This window comes from Gadus macrocephalus, chromosome 4 (assembly GCF_031168955.1).
Source record: "Gadus macrocephalus chromosome 4, ASM3116895v1".
NCBI lineage: Eukaryota > Metazoa > Chordata > Actinopteri > Gadiformes > Gadidae > Gadus > Gadus macrocephalus.
In genome coordinates, this window is record NC_082385.1 from 6,531,853 (window position 1) to 6,546,773 (window position 14,921).

General features: G+C 45.8%; 2 protein-coding genes across 3 annotated transcripts in view; one reads left to right on the forward strand and one right to left on the reverse strand.

Moving 5' to 3' along the window:
- Nucleotides 1-6,011, forward strand: part of LOC132456668 (proprotein convertase subtilisin/kexin type 5-like) — a 36,018-nt gene extending 30,007 nt beyond the window's left edge. The window contains exons 32-35 of the mRNA XM_060051073.1: nt 1,196-1,413; nt 3,490-3,590; nt 3,946-4,192; nt 5,035-6,011. Coding sequence (XP_059907056.1) covers nt 1,196-1,413; nt 3,490-3,590; nt 3,946-4,192; nt 5,035-5,489 — 1,021 coding nt within the window. The 3' untranslated portion in view covers nt 5,490-6,011. The remainder of the gene's footprint in view (nt 1-1,195; nt 1,414-3,489; nt 3,591-3,945; nt 4,193-5,034) is intronic.
- A 739-nt stretch (nt 6,012-6,750) lies between these two features.
- Nucleotides 6,751-14,719, reverse strand: prune2 (prune homolog 2 with BCH domain). 2 transcript variants are annotated; one of them, XM_060049728.1, is made up of 11 exons: nt 14,684-14,719; nt 12,497-12,566; nt 11,614-11,826; nt 10,711-10,887; nt 10,185-10,287; nt 9,733-9,864; nt 9,303-9,389; nt 8,934-9,032; nt 8,785-8,823; nt 7,732-7,782; nt 6,751-7,604 (listed from the first exon to the last, which is right to left on the reverse strand). In XM_060049728.1, the coding sequence occupies exons 2-11, from the start codon at nt 12,525-12,527 to the stop codon at nt 7,571-7,573; spliced, it is 966 nt and encodes a 321-aa protein (XP_059905711.1). In that variant the 5' UTR covers nt 12,528-12,566; nt 14,684-14,719; the 3' UTR covers nt 6,751-7,570. The 2 variants fall into 2 exon arrangements, with proteins under 2 accessions (XP_059905711.1, XP_059905710.1); XM_060049727.1 differs by lacking the exon at nt 14,684-14,719 and adding an exon at nt 14,133-14,677.
- Nucleotides 14,720-14,921: the final 202 nt, after the last annotated feature.

Genomic DNA, 14,921 nt, shown 5'->3' on the forward strand with positions numbered 1-14,921 from the left:
CATTAGGAATACAAATTGAGACAAGGGCTGTTTTAATCTCACTCATTATCCTTTTACCTTCACTTACCCTCCGAGAAAGAACACACAAAACAGGCAGATCTGCGGACGGGGGGCGGTGGGGGGGGGGGGGGTTCCCCAGAGTTTAGCGTTCGCCCCGGGCCCTGGGAACCGCCCGAGTACATGACGGTTAACTCGTGGATTTCCAGCGCCACGTGGTTTTAAAGGGGACACATTAAACCACCAGGTGTGAGTGTGATTAGCCGTTACAAGCCGTTTTGAAAATCTGCCTCCTGTGACATCACAAGTGGGAGTGTCGCGGCTAATCACACTCACACCTGGTGGTATACTATGTCACCTTTAAATGTTCTTTAAAGTCACGCTAGGTAGCGCTTCTGCTGCGTGTGTGTTTTTTTTCGGCGGGAAAACGGAGTTGGTGTTTCAGCACTGCCGTTCCCTCCTCTATTAGAAGTCAGCCGCGCGTGGAATTCCCCCTTTCGCCGGCACAGTAACTTACTTTGTTCACTGTGAAGCACTCTGTGGTTTGGGGGCTTCGCTCATGCACATATTAATTTTGTTGTATGAATATATATTAATAATACATTTTGTGCTTCAAAGACCCCATGTCTGTAGTTAGATCAAATACAGAGTACAGTATATGAGCCATGTCATGACCTACATCGAATAGAGTATATGAGCTTTTTCTGTAGTTAGATATACAGAGTATATAGGCTATGTCTTTAGTTCGATCAAATTGAGTAGGGTATGTCTGTAGTTCAAATACAGAATGTGTAGAATTAGGTGGATTATTCATCTTCTACGTTTTTTGAAGAAGCCCCACACCATAATGACCAGCTTAAGTAATTATTTGTAAAATAGGAATTACATGATATATGTAATGTAGTCATTATATGGAACCTTTAGAATTGCATCAACTAATTGTTTTCATTTAGTGGATATTTAAGCAGAGAATGAGCAGGTTTTTAACCGCATTTCAAAATAAAATGATACACATATATTTTCAAATGACATTATATATGTTTCCCTGATAATTGAATTATTTCTGTTCCATTATTCATAGTTCATTAATTATGTACTCATAAATGATTCGTGGTGCGCTGCGCAGAAACAGAACACAAATGAACAGCAACCACAATAAAAGAATCTCTCTCGCTCTCCCCATCTACCCCGTTCCCAGTCACTATAGCGACGCAACGTCCCAGGCGTGCCACAGGTGTGACGCGGCCTGCGGGGAGTGTCAGGGCGGAGGGGACGGGGAGTGCCTGAGCTGCGCCCCCGGTCTCCTCTACCTGCGGAGCCAGCGCCGCTGCCTGCACACCTGCCCGCCGGACCACCACCGAGACCCCACCCACCACCTCTGCGAGCCCTGCCACGGCAGCTGCAAGACCTGCATAGGTGAGGCGGGTGGCTGCCCTCCTACACACGAAGACCGGGGAGAAGTCGAATAGTCATTGTGGCAAACGTCAACGCTACAAGCCACCTCGGAGACTTCATTTGAGCATCTCTAGATAAAGGGAGCAGGCACTCGGGAGAGCTCCCGAGTGCGTGTGAAGACTTACCCTGGTTTAACCTCTGCATATTGATTGCTTAAAATGCAACAGGTGTGCAGCCTCACCCAGCCCCAGAGTCCAATCAGACTCCGCCAGGTGAGGCTGCTTAGACCAGCACGCACTCCCAGAGTCGTACTGTAGTCCAATTAGTAAACTAGCGATGTAAATATTATGTCTGATAAGCTTAGACATAGGCTGCATGTGTGATTGGGGGCTGGGATCGAAATGTGAGCAAATACGTTCCGCCAATTTCCCTGCATAAGACGTGTAACATTACCGCCACAACTTATAAAGTTGTGACCTAGCCTTTTACGGGAACAATGGCGTAACATTCACGGAATAAGCCTGCACAATGAAGGACGCTCTGACTTATGATGCGCTGTTGTCCAAATGTGTCAGCCAATCACAATGCATGGATTAAAATTCTCCGTCGCTACGACGGATTTCCGTCATTTGGAGTTCACAGAGGCCACTTCACATCTCCGATAACGTCGGGACAAATTTACAAACAGGCGTCATTTGGATAAACTAATCGCATATTAAGGATCTAAATAGGTACTTTCTCGCATAAAAAAATATTAAAACTTAAGAAAGTGATGTATTAACAGCACTGAAGCGAGAATTAAAACAGCTTTTAGCAGCTTTACCGCTACCGCTGCCGCGAAATGCATTCTGGGAAACTTGCATACTGTATACTGCGGTGCAGTCGGTCTGCTGTATACTGCATACTGAATCCCACATTCAGTATGCAGTATACAGTACATACTGCGCAGTATGTAGTCGGCAGTACGGTAGTATGCAGTTTCGAACATGGACATACTACACGCGTGTATTATGTCGTCATACGTCAACGCCGGTAAAATTGTCAAATTATATAGTGAGTATTTAAAAGGTCTACCGTTAAAATTGACTGAAAACACAAGCATTTTAATGTACATCCCGATTATATATTAAATATATATTAAATATATTATATACAAATGTATATATATACACACCATTTTCGCGCCACATCTTACGTCTCTTTGTTGTGTTAGTGTTGAGTGTCAGAGCGAAAGTTAAGCTAGTATGAACTCCCTTATAATGATTGACGGCTCTGATGTATCGGATATTGATAAAACACAAAAAAATAAATGGAGATGGGCATGGCTGACGGAAACGGGGAACGATGGCAAGCCTTACGGTTCATGGTGCAAAAAAATATGAGACAAGCTTTGCAAAAAATAAATCTTTGAGTCTAATTGAAAAGACAACAAAAAAATTGCAATAGATGTAAAACAGTATTGGTCGAGCATTTAAACGTGATGGCTGCATTTGGTGCTGACGTCTTATACATTTGTATTTCTTAAGCAGGTGTCAAGTAACCTAACCTGGAACATGTTTCACACACTGCACGTGACTTGGCTGTAGCGCGAATACAATTTCAGTCAGAAGATTTTTTTTCACTTTAATCCCTGACAATGTCCTCAAGGGGTCCAAGGTTTCTCTCTGTCCCCCCCCCCCCCCCCTCTCTCTCTCTACCTATCTTTTTTTTTGTGTTTGAAATGCATTTGCATTTACTGCATTTTCTGCATTTACGCATCAATATCAATCATAAATGCTGTGTGTGTGTGTGTGTGTGTGTGTGTGTGTGTGTGTGTGTGTGTGTGTGTGTGTGTGTGTGTGTATGTGTCTTCAAAAAAATTTTTTAGGACAAAAGAGGGTTACTGGAACATCTCTCCTTCATGCGTTACAATAACATCAAAACTTCCCCAAACAAAACTATATCTACAACTATATCTACAAAATATGCATTACCAGCGTTACTGAAACCCGTTCCCCCAGAGATCACATCCTGGTATCACAGTGCTTCACCCCTGTACACTCTTGGTAGACATCGCTCTGTAAAGAAAGTATCAGCTTCTGCTTGTCGTCCCTGCAGGTAAAGAGGCCCGCAGCTGTGAGTCCTGTCACGACGGCTACAGCTTTACGAACGGCGCCTGTCAATCCATGTGCGCGTTTGGACAGTATCCAACACTACAGGTAGCTATTGTTCACTCACACATTTCCGCAATCCGGATCGCAATAAAACACACAACAAATATGTAGAGAAGAGGAAGTGATGATTGACAGCATAACAATCAGCATAACCATAACCCACTATAACTCAAAGTAAGGAAGTGCAATTAAATAAATAACATTATTTAATGAATTATAGTTGTGATTGAGGTGTCGACGAAAGTATAAATAGGATCGTAATAATCAATAACAATCAAAATCAAAACAGTTTTACACTCCCCTTCGCCACACAGACAATATTAAACCATGCCTACCCTACAGTTTCACCCTCTCCCCGTTCAATACACACCCTGTACCCCGCTGCGTTGCCCCCTCCCAGGACTCCGGTAACGGCTGTGAGGACTGCCACGGCTCCTGTCTGGAGTGCCGGGGCCCTGGCGAGGGGAACTGCACCGAGTGTCCTGTGCTGGCCATCTTGGCAGCCGGAGGGCGCTGTTTGCCCTGCTGCCGTCTCCAGGAGCCCGAAGAAGAAGGAGAGGACGGGGCCTCGCACAGGAGCGCCGTGTCCCCTGGGGGTCCGTCACAGCATCAGCCGCAGGACTGTTGTAACTGCACCGAGACTCAAGGTGGGCCTTACTCCGCCTGATTGGGTTAAGGCCCGCTGTTCCTGGTTAAGGCCCGCCCACGCTGCCCGGAACCGCGCTCTGATTGGCTGTTTGACACAAGGTTTAGGTATTAGTTCAGAGATGGTGATGAGTATAGGTTATAGTTTAGAGATGGTTAAGTATAGGCATTAGGTTATAGATGGTTAGGCTTAGTTATTAGGTTAGAGATGGTTACATTTAGGTATTAGGTTAAGATGGTTATGTGTAGGCATTAGGTTAGAGATGGTTAAGTTGAGGTTTAAGTTTAGGTTAGGTTTAGAAATTGGTTAGGGTTAGGGTAACCCTAACCCCAACCCTATCCCATTAGGGTAAACCCCAACCCTAACCCTTTATCCGTCCTAACTCTCAGGAGAGTGCATTCCAACACCCTGTATCCTTCCTCACTCTTTGGAGAGTGCATTCTAACCCCCTGCATGCTTCCTTACTCTCAGGATAGTGCATTCCAACACCCTGTATCCGTCCTAACTCTCCCTGTATCCGTCCTAACTCTTAGGGGAGTGCATTCCAACACCCTGTATCTGTCCTAACTCTCCCTGTATCCGTCCTAACTCTCAGGATAGTGCATTCCAACACCCTGTATCTGTCCTAACTCTCCCTGTATCCGTCCTAACTCTTAGGGGAGTGCATTCCAACACCCTGTATCTGTCCTAACTCTCCCTGTATCCGTCCTAACTCTTAGGGGAGTGCATTCCAACACCCTGTATCTGTCCTAACTCTCCCTGTATCCGTCCTAACTCTTAGGGGAGTGCATTCCAACACCCTGTATCTGTCCTAACTCTCCCTGTATCTGTCCTAACTCTCAGGGGAGTGCATTCTCGGCACCAACTTTGCCTTCAGGAACGAGGAGGAAGAGGACGAATCCGGCGGCAACCTGGCCCTCTTCGTCACCAGCGGCCTCCTGCTGCTCCTGGGCCTGGGAGGCATCGTCATCTTCATCAGACACTCGCGCTCCAAGACCACCTCGCAGCCCGACATCATCATACCGCGCGGCTACGAGAAGCTAGGCGGCGGCGGCGCCTTCTCGAATTCCGGGGGCGGGGGTTCGTCCTCCCGCCAGTCCCAGCTGGTCGACCTCAGTGGGAGGGGCAAAGGCGCCGACGAGGACGAGGACGAGGACGACGAGGACGAGGACGAAGACGAGGACATCGTGTACATGGGCCAGGACGGCACGGTGTACAGGAAGTTCCGCTACGGGCGGCCCGGCGAGGACAATGAGGACGAGCTGGAGTACGACGACGAGAGCTACGCCTTCCGGTGAAGCGGAGAAGCCCTGACGCGGTGGGGTGGGAGTTTTGTCCTTTTGACGTGTCTTTGCTTCCACTGCCGCACTTTGTCTCTCGCCCCCTCTCCCTCTCTCTCTCTCTCTCTCTCTGAGCTGATCGCCGAGAGCCGCATTCTCCGCTGTGACTGCGGAGCCGAGCGAGACGAAGACGGTAGATGAAAAGCGGTTTATAACGAGCTGGTGTGTATTGTGTCGGTTTTTTTCCATTCACAAAAATATGCTAAATTTGTGACAGGAATATTCTTGGGTGCCTTGCAGTCTGGGGAAATGTGAATATTCCCTCCGATATGAAAGATAGTCTTCATGGGCGTTCACACTCCTGCTTTGTGAATTTTTCCTCTTTCATGTTATTTATCTTTTAGACGCGTGTGGTTGTTGAAGTGGCACTTTAAAGTTGCTATCATTTTTTTCTGTTACGCACTCTCCCTTGTTTGCTGAGGTGGCTTTTAATTAGAAAATGCACTGGTGTTCAATTCAAATAAACTCTCCTACTTTTAACCCCCCTGGCACCGCTCATCCCGTCTAATATATAGAATACAAATAAAAACACCACACCCGAGAGTCAGAGATAAATCATTTATTGATTTACTAGACAAGAGTCGATGAGTCTATGGCGTCTTCCCCAGTGAACTGTGGTCGAAGAGTAGTGTGTGTGGGGGGGGGGGGGGTTATCTATGAGCTACAAGGTACATGCACATATGAACAAACATACTACCCACAACACACTCAGACACTCACACACACACACACGCACACGCAGAGCCCCTTTAGGATATTGTGCTTCGGAAACGCCCTGTTTAATTGTTGGGTCTTAAGACAGCTTATATATATATATAAGCTGTATACACGCACACACACACTTAAAATACACACGTCCACACACTTTCCCAAACCAAACGTAGACACTCCAACACTCATGGATGGGACCCAACATGCTCTCATAGAGGACCAACGGCTCAGGTTCACGTAGTACACACACACATACACACACACACACACACACACACACACACACACACAGACACACACACACACACACACACACACACACACACACACACACACACACACACACACACACACACACACACACACACAACGTAGCGGCACACAACGCCCAGCTTCAGGCTAGGGGTGGAATAAATATACATTGTGTGTCTTTCATTATAGAACAACAACGATCAGGATCAACCTTATTTGAATGATTGTTTCATATTTTGTGTTATATATACACCGGTATTCATATTTCAGCCGCTTTAGTGCACTGATATCCCCTGGTTAAGTGCACCCATCACCGACACACCGAATGACCGACTTTATGCAGTAACACAGAAACGGACTGACACACACGCACACGTATACTAAAGTCGGTAAATCTTCGGCACTCATGCGTGCAAATACAACACTGTCGCTTTGATTTTTTTAAAAAGAATCACACAGCGGTGCACTTGGCTGACTCTGCCGAGCGTGTTGCCAACAAGGATGGTCTGTGGTAGCAGTTCAACGTGCTGGCAGAGGAGAATTCTACATTTTTCTTTGTTGACAACATCCCCGAGAGGAACGATCACAACGAAACTCGTTTTTTTCGACAGGCAGACAAACGACTCATGGAAGGTGATCCACAAAACGTTATCATTTTCATCGGTGGCCATTTCATAGACAATGTACCGGAGAAGAAATATGCTGCGAGAGTTATTTCACCTGCGCTGGTTATAAGCAAAGTCCCAGATACTGCAGTCTCTTTGTGTCAAAACTTGCCTTGGGTAGGACTCTTTGTCTGACTGAGTGTGTGTATGTGTCTGTCTGTATGTATCTGTGTGTTTATATATATAAATATATAAACGGGGAATAAGTCAATCCAAGGTCTTGAGTGACAGAAACGCCAGACACAAACACAAACTTAACCTGCCCTCAGTCTCCTCAGTATCCCAGCTGACAGCGTCAAGAATACAGCGACAAAGACGACGATCTCTGGAACATAATCTAGTCTTGTGGTGATCTGTGTGTGTGTGTGTGTGTGTGTGTGTGTGTGTGTGTGCGCGCGTGCAAGTGTGACTTTAGGAGGGGCTGACACCGGCTTCATCAGGTTTGCTTGAAAGAAGAGGAAAAGAAACAAAATATGAGGAAGACATTGTTAGACCTCGTTCTTATAAGGTTGACGCAACATTGAAATATGCATGCTGTTTCTCTTCCTCCACTTTCAACTTTGAATACTTACTTCTGCGTCCTGCTAGCACTTGGCTCCGGCCCCAGAAGAAAACTGTTAATTCTGATACAAACAAACAAGGAAAGGGGGGGTGGGGGGTTAATATATTGCAATATGCTGCAAGAACACCTCTTGTGTGTTGTGAATCCGAGTGCACTCGACAAGAACGCAGAACACTTCATTATAATGAAATATATTAATAATGATAATTACAGCTCTTAGCGGCACTAGTAAAGTGCAGCTGATTAATTGGCAGGTCGTTATATCATAGCCTTACGATGGATGAAAGCAAAAGCAACTTTTCCCTTTATGTGTATTTCTTCGCTATATATGAGACCACAGCAAAGTGGTCTGAAAGATCTTTCTGTCTTCCGGTGCACCGGCAGATCAATGGATCCTCAGAAAACATAATTGAACTGAAACAGGGCGAGTAGTCCTCGGGAAATGTGACGTGCATTGCCTCAAAGATGACGCAGAGAGTAATCAGCACGTTTTATAAGTCGGACGCTCGCTTTACCAAAGCGGGCCCACACACTTTAAAAAGGTTGCACTCACACTTAAATAATGAAGAAAGAACCAGTTAAGAAGTTCCAACTTGTGCATATCGTTAGCCTCATGGCATAATTGCCTCAGTCATATACAAAGGTTCAGCTTGTATTTATCGTAAAAAATGCAGACGTAGGCAGATAGTGATTATGGAATCTAAAAATTGCTTTGATTGGCTTAGGATATAGTAAATAGGATTAGTTCAATGAGGCACAGAGACTCAGCAGCCCTAGGAGAGAAGAGTCAGGTTTGAAATCACAATTTGGCCAAAATATGACTTAGGCAATTATGCTGTGAGGCTAACGACATGTAACACACAAGAAGGCTAATCGTCCGCTGAGGTGGAGCTCCGGCCAGAGGCTAACTGAGCGCTGTAGTGTGTTCGTTGGGGCTAGCGGCGCTTCAGCAAACCGCGCGTGCGTACTTATTTAAAAACGCATGTGCGCACCTCCCCGAGGCACTGTGGTGAAGCAACGAGGCGCAAAAGCAAAATAAACAAAGAAACGAGTCGTTGCTTACTTGGAACTCTCCGTGGCTTCCTTCAGCTCCTCGTCAAGCCTGGGGGGGGGGGGGTGAGAGGTGGAGCGACGTCAGCATAAATACAGAGATTGATACGGACTGGGATGCACAGGGGGAGCGGGGGAAACGGCGTGGTCGGCCAAGCTCACCTAATGATGCATTCTGGGATATGGACGTACTCCATGGGGATTAATTCTCGGAGCTCATCCAGGCTGTTCACGTATTTGATCTTGTTGCTGAACTTGGTGCTGTGATAGGAACGGAGAGAGAGACATACGCACACACAAACACACACACACACACACACACACACACACACACATGGAAACATGCACGTGTGCACATACACACAAAGGCACACAAACACACACATGAACACACCATGTTCACTCGATTCAATTGATAAGTGAATTTAAATCAGCTATGCATGTAATGTATACACCCTGGACATCTTCTATGATAACAGTGGTTTTGAAGTCGATATTGTGTGCGGTTTAGAGAAAAGCAGAGGAGTTTACCTGATGAAGGGCCGTGTGATGGCCAGGATGGTTCTGATGAACCACGACGGATGAACAATGATGAAGGATTTCAAATTCTTCCTGAGTCTGCAGACGACATAAAGGAGCAGGTGTCAGAATATGAGAGGGGACGGATGGTACGGTGGTGAATAGGTTGTTCCAGTCCCAGGGGAAACCCAATGCCCTGCAGCCCAACTCTATGCGACAGTTTGAGCGAAACGCTCAGCCAATCTCTGCCCCTTGATGACCTGTCTCTGCACTGTACCCCTTATAGGCTGGTGTTGCGTGAGAAAGGCCTTGTTTATCAGTGTCATTATGTACTTGTAACTGACTCGGCAAAAGAAGCGTAATAAGCACCTAATTATGCTAATGGTACAGTTTGAAAACAATTTGAGGCCATGCACTGATGGATGCAATGGATTGGACCAACCGTCTGTCAATCATCTGATAACATCTCTTCAGCCAACCGAGGCCGGGCATTCTCCGGTGGGGCGTGGCGCCGTTCAGGTACACGATCATGTAGTCCTCAGCTACCATCAGCTCCAGTGTACTGATGACGTACCTAGAAAACAACAACAAAATACATCTTCTTACAAACTCAATAGGCCTTTCGTTTAAAAGGGTGTTCAACTAAGGGTTTATGATGATTAGAACTTCCCATCCACAGTTTTTAGAAGTGTGTTAATATGTGTATGAGTTTGTGTGTGTGTGTGTGTTGATGAGTGTGTGTGCGTTTTCTTGAGTGCGTTATTGTGAGCATGTTGATGTATGAATGCGTGTGTATGTGCATTCATGTCTTTTGCGTTGATGTGTATGCGTGTGCGTGTGAGTGTTTGCGTTCATATATGTGTGTGTGTGTGTGTGTCCGTGTGTGTCTCTCACAGAAAGAGGTTCTCCATGACTTCGTGGTAATCTTCGCTATCGCTGTCTGGCAGGAAGCAGGCGGCAAACACTATGATGGCGTTAACTCCGTTGCCATAGTAACCTTGACGACATTGTTGAAAAGTAGGGAAAAGAAAGCACAGAGAAATCGTTTTATTTTAATTTTTATACTGTATACAGTATATATATATATATATATATTTCTATAGATATAATTAGATCCTACAGACTTGTAAGCCTCCGATAAAAGATCTATATATACATATATATATATTTATATGTATATAGGATATATCTTTTATCGGATCGAAAAAATATTTATATATATATAGAAATTTTCCTAAAATACAGTATATCATTCTAGCCTTGAGATAAAAGACCCATACACATTTATCTTAACGTACGTCATTCTCACCATACAGTACGTCGACGAAACCTCGACAAACGGCACAAAGCCAGGGTGACTTGTGTCGTTCCATGAGTGTGTGTGTGTGTGTGTGTGTGTGTGTGTGTGTGTGGGAGTCACCTCCGTGGGAGATGACCTTCTGGTAGGGCTCGATGCTCTTCATGTTGATGCGGTGCTCCTGCTCCCCGATGACCACGGCCCGCCACAGCTGGCCCTCCTGCCGCTCCTCCTCCGCGCTGCACGTCGGGATTGGCTCCACCGGCTCCCTCGCCCCGCTCCTATTGGCTGCTCGGGGATCTGGTTAAAACAAACACCCCAAAACACAACCTTGTCATCGTGTCTCGAGGGACTACATATTGTTGAGATGGTTTATGCTTAACATCCCGAGGGGTTGGTGGTTTGGGAGAATATAATATTATAATATTAAATGATCCATAAATATTTTTGCATTAAAGTCTTGGTAAATGGACTGCATTTATATAGCGCTTAACAATAGTGCCTGACATTCAGCCATTCATGCACAAACCGACGGCGGCGTCAGCCATGCAAGGCGACAGCCAGCTCGTCAGGAGCAGCTAGGATGAGGTGCCTTGCTCAGGGACACCTCGACACTCGGCAAGGAGGAGCCGGGAATCGAACTAGCAACCTTGCCATCACCGGCCAACCCGCTCTACCCAGTGGCAGTTCTACGGGGGGGGGCGCCACTATAGCCAATTCCCCACACAATGTTATATACTTCTTTGAAAACCGCCTCGCGGCCCTTTTTTATTTTTTACTGCTCGTGGCGCCCCCCATGTGATTTGGCGCCCCCCACAAATATGGCGCCCTGGGCGGCTGCCTGCTTCGCCCGTGCCCAAAAACCGCCACTGGCTCCACCTCCTGAGCTACTTCCGCAAAGAGAAAGACGACAACATTAGCTTAGCTAACAAGCTTAAACCCTCTATGTGTGGCGCTTTTAATTCCTGGACGCAGTGGCCCCTGGGGGCCCCTATTGGGGGGTCCGGGCCGGCGACGCTGACCCACCGTCCCAGTCCATCTCATGGTCGGTGTAGTCCAGGTTATCGCCCTCGTCCGGCGTGTCAAGGTCGTCCACGTCGATGTCAAGGTCGTCGGGGGTCTCTCCCAGCTCGTCCTCGCTCTGGTCCAGGGAGAGGCTGATGGGGGGGGCGGACAGCTTCTTCCTCTGGGCCGGCCCTCCTCCTCCTCCCCCTTGCAGGGGGAGCGAGGTTGGAGGGGCTACGGGGAACATTATATATTATGATCATATGTATACATAGATATAGCATAGATGGTGCAATCATCTTTAGTTTCAAAGGAACGATGAATCACAATTGGTTCTGATACATGGCGGGTATTGCTGATATAAATGTATGTATGTATGTCTGTATGTCTATGTATGTATGTATGTATGTATGTATGTATGTATGTATCTATCTATCTATCTATCTATCTATCTATCTATCTATCTATCTATCTATCGATCTATCTATCTATCTATCTATCTTCCATCTCTATCGCTGAGTAATTATTTTTTATTATGGTCTATTCCGCTTATACCACAGTTACCAACAATTACTATTAGATATAAGTCACTCTCATTAAAATGATATTATTATTATTATTCCGGTGACATTGAATATCCTTCTGTGGAATCTGAGCGCATTGTTTTTTAGGGTGGTCAAGCAACATCCCGTCGATATCATTTCAGTTGACTATTGTTCCCCAACATTGAATTTGACGCACATCGATTTGGAACCATTAAAGGGAAGAGCGTGCCGTTACTGACAACGAAAAAAGAGAAGACTCATGAATAACTACAAGCAACTCAATCCAATAAGGAACCTTGGAGCGAGAAAAATATAGAACCATCTCTCAGGTCAGCGAGAGTACTTTGGTGGGGTCTCACCTGGTCTAGAGTCTCTGTCAGCGGTGCTCATCTTACACTCAGGAGGCAGGCAAACATCACCTGGAAGAACCTGTCAAGGGTCAATGTTTCCTGTTTATTGGTCATGCGAGCACATGAAGGAAGATGAGAAGGCCGGCAATTTGAGACATCCTCGACAGTGTAAAGTAACTAACAAAGCGCAAGATTAAAATAAGTCATCAAATAGGGGGACTAAAATCATGAAATGTGATCAGGATGGCGTAATCCGTTGGTGATGAAATAGGGATATAGTGTGAGGTGGGATTATTCTCTAGGGATGAGGTCACACACTCTGGTGAGTGTGTGACGGATGACAGTGGCGTGTCAGGTCTACGCTCCCTTCAAATTCATCATGGACTCAGCATACTCAAAGAGGCGCACCGCACTGACACACACACGCACGCACACACACTCACAAACACACACACAGATGAACACGCTTAGGAAGACAGACACACTCAAGAACACGCACAAACTTCAAATCACTCATTGCTGACTTGTGGGGACCAAGGTGCAGACTCACACACACACACACACACACACAAATATAAGGTAGAAACACCCTAAACACAACCTTAGGGTCCTCAGACGATGACCTTCCTCAAAAAGGGTGTACAACGAGGATAATAATACAGATATAACATCATAATAATACCAATTATGTTTATTGCTTTGTAGGCTACACAACACTCCTGATTTAGTAGATACAAACATACATTCGATTAAATAAACGAAGCAGTTCTTTAGGAACTTTAAAGCAACGATTATATTGACACAGTTTGTCTTGAAAAGATTTTAGTTTAAAAGTTGTAATGTGGTATAACACCATTTCTGTGATCGTTTCTTGCCTTGCCTATGATGACTTCATTGTATCAAATGTAAAAAATTTGGACCATGAGGAATAGAGTTTTGGTTGTTTTATATCTATACACATACACACAGAGACTCAGGCCCACACACAAACACAAAAAAAAAAACACGCCTCTGCTGTTCAATTCAAATGTCCAGTCTTGGACAGGACAGAGAGTCAGCTCTGATGCAAATTTCCCATGGGTCACAGGCACGTAAGGACAGAAAGCCGACTTCCTCTCTGGGGAAACGGCTGCCAGATTGTAGAGAACAGGACTGTCTTAGCGAAACCACAGACAAGACAACAACATAAAAAATCTAAGATTTATTGATGGCGATGATGTCATGTTGTTGGTGTCATCTGTGAAAAGAAACGAGCCAACCAACCCATCCAGGGGAGGAGGGGTGGATGGAGGGGGGGGGGGGGGGGAGTCAGCATCAGCTGTTCCCTCCATCCTCCATGGAGGGATAACAACTAACGTCATCACATCTCTATTAGGACCACTGTGCCGAGACTAGCAGCCCCTCCCCCTACCTCCATCCTCTCTCTTCCTGTCTCCCCCGGCTAGAAAAGAGAGAGAGAGAGAGAGAGAGAGAGAGAGAGAGAGAGAGAGAGAGAGAGAGAGAGAGAGAGAGAGAGAGAGAGAGAGAGAGAGAGAGAGAGAGAGAGAGAGAGAGAGAGAGAGAGAGAGAGAGAGACCCTTCCATCCCTTTTCCCCCCTCCTTATTGCTATTTTCTCCAAATCAAACATCATTTTATTTGACTCACCGCTGCTGCACAGGAACTGCTGACCTGCTTTGATTCAGAGCATGGACCGGCTCTCCCAGCTCCCTTTGCCTAATCTTTTCTTCCCGTCTCTCCGCAGAGATGCTCGGCTTACAAACAGCTCGCAGGTTCCACCATTTTGTGGTCACATGATCTAGGCTATGACCAAATAAGGGCAATCACCTGCTAGAATGGCTCTGCACAGTCTCAAAGAAGCAGTGCGTTGGCACAGTATATGGAGAGGGAGAGAGAGCGATAATGTTGATTGTGAGCTAGTTGAAGTTTAAAAGATTCAAGCGTACGGTTTATTAATAAAAAAAATGATAAATATAATATAGTAGGCTATTTATAGCATACCCTTTAAAATCTTATAATTTATAGGCCTAACGCAATTTCCTGAAACGCTGAACAGCGTCTTTCACCAGTGAGCGTCATTAATCAAACCATTGATAAAAACACCATAGGCCGCGGACACGTATCCGTCCATCGAAATCAAATGTTCAGTATAACTAATGGGGTAAAAAGCGAAGTATACGGACCGTTCTGTACCTTACCTCTTTCTGTCTTGGTAATTGAACCCCCTCCCTCCCCGCCCCGAGGTTGCACGATAACAAGAGTCTAGTGTAGTTCCCTCCCGTTTGGTACAAAGGTCGCACCTGCCGGCCAAATCGGCCACACCCCCAAAGCTTTTAGGTAAATCTGACACGCTGTATCTATCCGCTGGTCATCAATTGTAGCTGGATCTATCATACACAGTAGCTTCTGATGATTGTTTTTGTTTAAAAAACAAAA